This window comes from Podarcis melisellensis, assembly GCF_964234715.1.
Source record: "Podarcis melisellensis genome assembly, chromosome: 13".
Lineage (NCBI taxonomy): Eukaryota > Metazoa > Chordata > Lepidosauria > Squamata > Lacertidae > Podarcis > Podarcis melisellensis.
Genome location: NC_138545.1, coordinates 39,384,522 through 39,394,787, shown reverse-complemented (window position 1 = coordinate 39,394,787; position 10,266 = coordinate 39,384,522). Strand labels below are relative to the sequence as shown.

The 10,266-nt window shown below is 45.6% G+C and overlaps 1 protein-coding gene across 1 annotated transcript; it reads left to right on the top strand.

The window, feature by feature from the left end:
• Positions 1–239: 239 nt before the first annotated feature.
• On the top strand, positions 240–9,525 carry LOC309356147 (vomeronasal type-2 receptor 26-like; the record flags this gene model as incomplete). Its single annotated transcript, XM_081887327.1, has 5 exons — positions 240–348; positions 3,851–4,194; positions 4,760–4,987; positions 7,885–8,011; positions 8,622–9,525. 5 exons carry the CDS (start codon positions 240–242, stop codon positions 9,518–9,520), a joined length of 1,707 nt encoding a protein of 568 aa, XP_081743453.1. The 3' UTR covers positions 9,521–9,525.
• Positions 9,526–10,266: the final 741 nt, after the last annotated feature.

Sequence of the window (10,266 nt, the reverse complement as noted above, 5' to 3'; positions counted from 1 at the left end):
TCCATAGACTTCCAGGAATTCAGTCTAAAAAGAATTAAATCCTCTCTGCCATCCCCAGCAAATGCTAAGGTGCTGCCGACTCGTTTAGTGAGCTTTCCCCTGGAGTTGGATCCTAGGTCTTGGGAATTTAGCTGGTGCATTCGGAGAGTGCCATTTAAAGCAAGCTGCTGTTTCTAATGCCAATGCTGATTAGATGTAAACAGGGAAATCTCAGTCTAGGAAAGTGCATTGTTCCTAGTATGGCAGTGTTGATGCTGTTAATCTTCTTGCTGCCTCAAATGGTGAATCTGTCAAATGCCAATCGGAGCATCAGTCACCTCCATATCCCTCACAAGTACTATCAGCCAGGTGAGCTTATCATTGGTGCACTTGCTTCTCACATCCTGTCCTCTGTTGACTATGAAAACTTCATACAATGGCCATCCATCCATCAGATTCTGAATCCATTGTAAGTATTTCAATTTTTCAATTCCCATGTGATATTAATACTTAAGTTAGCATGTGGGCTCAGAAATACTTCCTATTTATTTTTGCTATGGGGATTTATTACTTATAGGGAGGGGTGCAAAATATCCTGCCCTCCCACAGAACATAGGATCAGTCTTAGACTTAACCTTCCCCTCCACCTGAATTTTAACATCTAAAATGATCAAGCCGGACAATAAATTTCTAGTCAAGCCTGTAGGAACGAGGTGGATTTTCTAGGATCCAGCTTTGAAGCAAAGAAAGATTAGTCTTCCAGTGAGATGTGACATGATGTTCTGGGTGGTGTGATTCTCTCTCACCCCCAGCTCCCCCACCCCATTTTCCAGAAGAAGAAGAAGTGTTTGGATTTGATATCCCGCTGTACCGCTACCCTAAGGAGTCTCAAAGCGGCTAACAATCTCCTTTCCCTTCCTCCCCCATAACAAACACTCTGTGAGGTGAGTGGGGCTGAGAGGCTTCAAAGAAGTGTGACTGGCCCAAGGTCACCCAGCAGCGGCATGTGGAGGAGCGGAGAATCGAACCTGGTTCACCAGATTACGAGTCCACCGCTCTTAACCACTACACCACACTGGCTTAATGGAGAGGAGGAGCCATGGCCACGACCAGTCACATGGGTGTCATAATCTAGAGAGCCCAGCATTCTGATGTCAACAGGAAATGGGTGAATAGCCAGTACTAACCATTGGTCTACCTAGCTCAGGCCTGTCTACACAGAGTAGCAGTGGCTCTCCAGGATTTCAGACAGGGGTCTACCCCAGCCCCACCTGTATGCTAAGCAGATGATCTCCATTGGGTTTTACAGAATCTTCAAGAAAAAGTACATAGAGTAATTTTCAAAACATTACAGGCAACAGAAGGTTGCCTGGTATTGGGGGCAATAGCTTCATTGATGCGTGAGAAACTGAGGTGGGGCTTCAGAAACCTGAAAAAGGGCAACAAACTACAAGAAGGAAGCAGCTGCTGGGAATGACTCCTCATTTCAGTTGTCTCTAAACAAGGGCACAGAGTATGGGAAACAAGCAAGATGAATTGGAGCTTTTAATACAGGATGGGAAATATGATCTAGAAGGCAAGTAGGCATTGCCTCTGGGTTCAATATTTCTCTAACAGATTGGAGAACTGGGTTAACAAATGAATTTGAATAGGGACAAATGTAAGGTTCTGCACTTAGGCAGGAAGTACCAACTTCACAAATATAAGCTGTAGGACACCTGGCTTACTAGGATCTTGCCATCGTAGTGGAACTCAAGCTTCACTTGAGTCAAAGTTGTGATGCAGTTTTTGCTGTGTATGTGTTTGAGTCAAATTCTTTAATGGTTTAATTAAATCTGCCTGTAAGCTGCCTTGTTGTTCCCTAGCACAGAAAGGTAGGGAACCTAAGTTTCCTTAAACAGATTGACAAAAAATGGTACACAGCAATACGCTTTGATGTCCAACTCTCATTGCAGTGTTGTACCAAAATACTATCAGCAAATTCTGGCTTTGGTGTTTGCTGTCAAGGAAATCAGCAAGAATTCCAATATATTACCTAATGTCACATTAGGATTCCACATCTTTGATAGTTACTTCAGTGAAAGGATGACCTACTGGGCCACTTTGGAGCTACTCTCTACACACTATAGATTTCTACCCAACTACCAGTGCGACAAACAGAAAAATCTGAGGCAGTCATTGGGGGACTTGACTTTGAGATTTCCCTCCACATGGCAGCCATCTTAGGTGTCTACAAGATTCCCCAGGTAAGAGACAAACATGGTGACTTCCCCTCATTCTTCTTTCCTCTGTCCTGTTGAGAGAGGTTTTGCATTCCATAATAGCCCTCTTGACAATTTCAGATTGTATTCAATAAAAGCTTTCATCTGCCTTCATCCATTTCTCAACGTGTGCATGTTCTTCAGAGGGTATGAATGGAGCATTTTGCAGATACACTTATACACACCTAGTCTATGTATGCGAACACCTTGGTCTGCGGCCTCAGGTAGACTCCAACCAGGATGAATTATGGAGGCTGCTCATCAGTCGCTTGCACATTACCTTAATTAATTTGACCTGGTCAGTTTGGGGCTTTCACTGGTGCCGTAAACAGCTCACTGGCTATCTACCTAGTGAAATCAGAGGAACAGAGAGAGCTTTTCAATGGTTTCATTTTGATCCATAGGAAGACAGGTAGACGGGAAAGTATGCTCTCACCCTTGAGCTAATGTTGCTCAGATTTCCACTCCACCCTGCACTGACAATTTCTTCCTAGAAATCAGACCCCTCCTGCTGCCTATGGTGGCTGCTCAGGACAATTCTTTTTTGGGATCTGCAGAGCATGTCTGGTCCTTGTAGAAGGAGGGGGCTCTGACAAACTATCTTGAGAGAAATTTCCTTCCAGTAGCACCTTAAAGACCAACTAAGTTAGTTCTTGGTATGAGCTTTCGTGTGCATGCACACTTCTTCAGATGCACACTTCTTCAGATACGGTGTATCTGAAGAAGTGTGCATGCACACGAAAGTTCATACCAAGAACTAACTTAGTTGGTCTTTAAGGTGCTACTGGAAGGAAATTTTTTTGTTTTGACTAGGCAGACCAACACGGCTACCTATCTGTATCTTGAGAGAGAATGTCACTTGGCTGCTTTTTCCTTCTCGGGTGTGACCCATCTCAAAAAACCATACCATACTCTCCCCCCATCCTTCTTTCTGGAAGGTTCTTGGGGTGCTGCTCTCCACCATTACTCCTCATCTGCCCATTTCCTGATGGGCTTACTAAGACAGTAGGTCCAAATCACAATGGTTTCGTCATTGCTATCCACACATAAGCAATGTTTTTACTGCATTAATGGGAATTAGGTATCCGTTTCCTTCCAGCTCACTTATGGCTCCTTTGCCCCAGAGGATGCTGGTCAAAGCCAATCCACTCCCTTCTACCGGATGGTGCCCAATGAAGCCCATCAGTACGCGGGGATTGTTGAATTACTTCTGCACTTTGGATGGACGTGGGTTGGGTTGCTTGCTGCGGATAGTGAGAGTGGAGAGAAGTTTATGGAAATCCTGCAAACTCTGCTTTTCCAGAGAGGCATTTGCTTGGCCTTTTCAGAGAGAACTTCAAAAGGCACATATTTTGAAGAGTATTATGACAGGATCTCCCAGTAGCTCCAAGCCTATCACATTATTGCGGAAAGCAAAGCCAATGCTGTCATTGTCTATGGAGAAGCCAAGTCCATGTTTTCTTTGCAACTATTGCTAGCTGTAGGGGAAGCGGAAAATATGATATCTATGGAGAAGGTATGGATTATGACTGCTCAACTGGATTTCTCAGCAGTGGCCTTTCGAACAGGCCAGGATATGCAACCATTTCATGTTTCCATATGCTTCACAGTGCACTCAAAGGAGGTGCAAGGATTCAAGACCCTTCTTCGCTCCTTAAATCCTTTCAAGGCAGGTGAAGATGGTTTTCTTCAGCAGTTCTGGCTGCAGACATTCTATTGTTTCTTTTCAAAATCCAGTACTGAGTTCAGTGAACCCTGCACTGGACTGGAGAAGCTGGACAGCCTCCCCTCGTCTGGCTTTGAGATGAGCATGACTGGCCACAGCTACAGCATCTACAATGCTGTCTATGTTGTGGCACATGCTCTGCATGATGCCATGTACAGATCCAGGGCAAAAGACAGAGGAATTGTGAGAAGATGGAGACCGCACCTTCAGAAATTGCAGCCTTGGGAGGTAATGGCTCTTTTTTTTTTGGTATATCTTTTAGTTATGATTTCATTTTATATTGTTGATAAGGCAACGGCAACAATTTTAACAACAGACAAAAATGGATAGATGAATAACCAAACTCTAAAATAGGCAGGTAGGATTTGAAGTTGCACATGAGTTAAATAAAGACTTTAAAGTCCAAATTAAGTCCAATTTTATCAGATCACCAAGCATAGTTCCACATTTGCCAGGTTTGTGGGGGGTTGTTCTGAAAATGCTGGTTCTGCTGTATATACCAAACATATAGAAAGTGTCTGGAGGTTCTAGTTCTTGTTGAAATCTCAAATTATTTGTGATTAACTCTGTTATAGCTATATTCCAGAGTGAGCAGTACAAAGTGTCCAGCATTAGATTTTTGGGCAGCTATAGATCAAAATTTGTCGTTATTATTGCTATTGTTATTATTTTGTGATTATATGAAATCTTGTCTACTGCCTTGGAAGAGGCAATGGCACTTTAAAAGGTGATGCTGAACCTAAGATAAGTTTGAGTTTTAAACAATTGTCCTCTTCCTGCCATCTCAATGCAGCTCCACCCATTTCTTAGGAGTGTCTCATTTAACAACAGTGCGGGAGAAGAAGTGTCTTTTAGTGAGAACAGGGAATTTGAAGCTGGATTCGATATTACCAACTTGGTCACTTTCCCAAATAACTCCTTCATCAGAATGAAGGTTGGATGGATGAATTTGGATGCTCCCCCAGGAAAAGAGTTTTCCATCAATGAAGACAAAATGGTGTGGCACAGGAGCTTTGACCAGGTGGGGCATGATTTCAGGAAATTGCAACTCCAGTGGGTCCTAAATGTGATGCTTTCATCTTGGAAGCCTAGCTGAGACATGGATCCCCTATTTTTCCTCTCTTGTTTATGAAAACCTCTATGAATGTTGTAGAGCTCTGATGCCCTGAAGGAGGCCAAGACATAGTTCATTATTATATGCTTGTTTGTTTATTGCATTTTTATTCAACATCCATGCTGATGCCACTCCCTCCTCACAGGCTCTGGACCTGGTGTCTTCCATGGCGACACTAGGGCTCTCCCAGTTTGTTTTGGACCCCACACATCAAGCAGGCCACACGCTGGATTTGATCTTTGGCGTCAGTATAGATGTGATCATGTCTCCTTCGATGAAGGTGCCATGGTCTGATCACTATGCTCTGAAAGCCAGGAATGATTTTCCACCCACACCCTGCTTAGGTGGCGAGCCAATTTGGGCTCGCCTGCAGAGGCTGATGGACCCTGATAGATTCCCTCAGGCCTTGCGGGACCTTGCTCCCCCTGGCAACTCATTGACTGAGCTTGTTGAGGGCTGGAATATCCAGCTCCTAGCAGCCATCGATGAGATCACACCTAAGCGCCCTCTGCGACCCCGCAGAAACCGGGCTCCCTGGTTTACCGAGGAGCTTCCGAAAATGAAGCAGGACCTCAGACGGCTAGAGCGAGTATGGCAGGGTGCCCATGACGGAGCCTCAAGAACATCTTATAGGGTTTTTATGAAAACCTACGAGATGGCAGTGAAGGCCTCTAAGAAGTCCTACTTCTCGGCCTCCATTGCCTCCGCTAGCTCTCGCCCGGCGCAATTATTTAGTATAATTAGGTCTTTAACGTCCCTTGAAGGACAGCCAAATTTAAATAACAATTTGACACACAGCTGTGAGGCATTTGCGAGTTTTTTTTTGTGGAGAAGGTCCTGTTGCTCTGCCACGACCTCCCTGCCAATTTGGATACAATAAAGGAGCTGGAGGCCCCTCGACTGTCCTCGGGTCCAGTATTGGACCACTTTGAACGGATATCCCCAGCTGATGTGGGCAGACTCCTCCGAGCTGGAAAGCCCACCAACTGTCCTCTTGACCCGTGCCCGTCTTGGCTGATTAGAGCGTGTCCAGATGAGGTGCGGGCCCCCCTGGGTGATATCATCAATTTGTCCCTTGGCACCGGGATATTCCCAGGGGAACTGAAGGAGGCAGTGGTGCATCTGCTCTTAAAGAAAACACCATTAGATCCCTTAGATCTATCCAATTACCGCCCGGTTTTGAATCTTCCATTCCTGGGTAAGGTGATTGAGAGAGTGGTTGCTGAACAGCTTGGTAGGTTTCTGGATGAAACATCGGCTCTCGATCCATTCCAGTCCGGCTTTCGCACTGGTCATGGGACCAAGACGGCTCTGGTCGCCCTAACAGATGATCTCCGCAGGCAGCTGGATCGAGGCGGGTCGGGGCTGCTGATTCTTCTAGACCTGTCAGCAGCCTTCGACATGGTCGATCACGAACTCCTGGGCCACCGCCTTGCCGACATGGGGATCCAGGGCACAGTCCTTCAATGGCTGCGCTCATTTCTCTCTGGTCGGGGACAGAGGGTGGCGCTTGGGGGGGAATTGTCATCGCGCCACTCCTTGGTGTGTGGAGTGCCTCAGGGTGCGATTCTCTCCCCAATGCTTTTTAACATCTTTATGCGCCCCCTCGCCCAGCTTGTCCGGAGTTTTGAGCTGGGTTGCCATCAGTATGCTGATGACACCCAACTATATCTGTTGATGGATGGCCATCCTGACTCGGCCCCAGACAAACTGACCAGATGTCTGGAAGCTGTGGCTGGATGGTTACGTGGGAGCCGGTTGAAGTTAAATCCTTCGAAGACAGAGGTCCTCTGGCTGGGACGGGGTGATATGGGATTGAGGGGGCAACTCCCATCTCTTGCGGGGGTGCAATTAGTGCCAGCATCGTCTGGGGAGGGCGGGATATAAATAAAATTTATTATTATTTATTATTATTACTTTTCCACCTGTCCTCCAAGGAGCTCAAGGCTGTGTGCTTACTTCCCGTTTTATCCTAACAAGAACCCTGTAAGGTAGTGTAGACTGAGAGAATCAGCGCTGGTCCAAGGTCACCCAATGAGTTTCATGGCCAAGTGGGGATTTGAACCCTGGTCTTCCACTTCCCTGCCTTGCACATTCTTTAAAGATTTCTAGGTCAGCAGAGTGTGACCTAAGCCTAACCTCCAACCAGCTTCTTTGGGGAGAAAGAAAAGGGAGCTGAGCCTGGAGACAGACGAGGCAGACTTCTGCGGAGCATGCCTGGTTTGGAGGCTAGTAATTCTCAAGATATAGTAGCAGAAGTCTGGCAGAGTCCAGCACTATCCTTGGTTTGGAGGCTGCTTAGCTTGTGTGACAATTTTCTCTTGGCCCAGTGTATTTAGTCTGGGGTTCTCAGTCCCCAACATTTGTGCTTTTTCAGCTGGAAAAGCAGAAGGAACCTGAAAGTGTATACAGTAGCTGCTTATTTAAATCACTTAGGATGTCAAAACATCCTTTCAACTCTACTTTAAATCCTTTTGAGTTTTATAAGAAATGTATTTTTCCAAATGATTGTATTACTGTTCAGGTGGACTCCCTCCCTCCTTTGGATTTTTTTTTTAAAAAACCACACATATTGATGAAATAGCCATAGCCTCATTTTCAGAGTCACAAAAACACCTTCTGACTCATTAGATGCCATTAATGGCTGTTGACAGCTCATTGCTTTCAAAATTGTCTTAATGTTCAGCAGGCCATTTCTCCCATCCACTTGATCCCTTGCAGCCCAGAAAATGGAGTTCAGGTTCTCCAAATGTCCATTATTCCCCCGTGCTAAAGATTTCCTAATGGTTAATTAAAATTCACAGGTACCACCCCTCTCTCAATGCAACAAAAATTGCCCTTCTGGTACTAGGAGAAAAAAGAAGCAAGGGGAGAAATTCTGCTGCTATGACTGTGCTACATGTTCAGAAGGCAAGATTTCATACCAGAAAGGTAGGAGACATTAGGTTGCTTTCAGATAACTCAGATTGTGAAGGGTCTGTGGCAGTGTGAAAGGTGTCACAGTTGCTCCTATTGATGTAGTTCTGATTTCCATAGTAATTGAAGTTCACAAACTTGGCGCTCTTCATTGCAACCAGCTGATGGCGCAGCAACGAGGCCCAGCATTTTCAAAGAGGTGCTTTGCAAGCCCAAATGATCAGATGATGGTTGGGGTTTACAAAGCACACTGTTACCTGCCCTACACCTAACATCAGAGATGACATCAGGTACAGGGCTGGTAGGTGTAACTTGCTAAAATGGCCCCAAGGGCCAGAGGTTTTCTATCACTGGATTACCTGGGTGGTGATGGAGATGAGTTGCAGCATTGCACCTGCAGAGCACAGGACTCCTGCTGTCCAGACCCACCTCCTTACTGTCCCAGCAAGCGACTGTGAGATCATTGTCTGGGGGAGGGGGGTCCACAGCCCTTTCTCCCCATGCTAGTCACTCCTGTGTCTGAAAAGGATTGTCTCTTCCACATCCAACTGGTAAGTCCCATACTGCCAGGATGCATACCTACTCTCAAGTTGCACCCTTAAAGGGAATCCTTTCTTCTTTTCAGACATGAATGACTGTGTCGGATGCTCAGAAGATCACTATCCAAACAGGAACCGAACACAATGCATTCCAAAGTCCATCAGCTTCTTGACTTTGGAAGAACCACTTGGGATGAGCTTAGCTTTTGGCTCCGTATTCTCCTCTTTGCTGACCATATTGTCCCTCGCCATCTTTATGAAGCATCAGGACACACCGATTGTCAGGGCCAATAATCGGGACCTCACCTACGTTCTCCTCCTGTCTCTCCTTCTTTGTTTTCTCTGCCCGCTCATCTTCCTCAGCCGACCAGACAGAGTGACCTGCCTTGTCCGACAAATGGCTTTTGGTGTGGTTTTCACAGTGACTGTTTCTTGTGTGTTGGCCAAAACCATCACCGTTGTTCTGGCATTCATGGCCACCAAACCGGGATCCAGAATGAGGAAATGGGTGGGGAAAAGACTGGCAAGCGCCATTGTGTTGACTTGTACTATTATCCAAGCTGGTATTTGCACTGTGTGGCTGGGAACCTCTCCCCCATTCCCCCATTTTGACAAGCACTCTGTGAGGGGAGAAATTATTCTGGAATGTAATGAAGGGTCAGCTGCTATGTTTTACTGTGTCCTGGGCTACATGGGCTTCCTGGCCATTGTCAGTTTTGTTGTAGCATTTTTAGCTCGGAAACTGCCTGACAGCTTCAATGAGGCCAAATTCATCACCTTCAGCATGTTGTTATTTTGTAGTGTTTGGATCTCCTTTGTTCCAGTCTACCTGAGCTCCAAGGGAAAACACATGGTGGCTGTGGAGATCTTCTCCATCTTGGTCTCCAGTGCTGGTTTACTGGGTTCCATCTTTTTCCCCAAATGCTACATTATCATATTGAGGCCTGATCTGAATGACAAACAGCAGTTAATAAAGAAGAAATAGCAAAATATCCTGTTGTCCCTTTTTTCTGTTACCCCAGAACATGGGTAATGAATTTGTTGTCGACTCCTTGATATAATTTCATTTTATTTGTTCATTGAACTTGCTATCTGCATTAAAAAAAATCAGATGGTTCTCCCTCCCCCCCTCCTCCCGAGGTGTGGTCCCCACCTTCGGGAGCCCAAGGGCACAATTGGAAAACTGAGGAACTCTTGTGGACACAAAAAACCACCAATTTCACAGAAGAAAGTGTGGAGATGCCCAGAAACTCCACCTCCATCCTTTCTTGTAACTTGAATCCATTGTTTTGGGTCCTACTCTCTGAGGCAAGAGACAAGCTTGCTGCATCTTCCATCTGACAGCCCTTGAGATATTTGAAGATGAGTATCATATCTCCTCCCAGTCTCCTTTTTCCAGGCTGAACATACCCATCTCCCTCAACCATTACTCACAAGGCTTGGTTTCCCACCCATCATCTTCCTAGCTGCCCTCCTCTGCACATGTTTAGCACACATTTTACCAGCTTCCTCATGAAAATATCTTGGGGGACTTTGAGAAAAGCCTGACTGAACTCAAAATAGACTGTGACCATAGCATTCTCCTGATCCACCACATTTGTAATGCCATAAAAAAGAAAAGAAATGAGATTGGTCTGGTATGAGAAGAACAGGCCCAGGACAGAACCCTTTGGCATATCTGTGGCATCAGGAGATAATATCCCTATGCTATGAGGAGAAAATGAAAAGGAG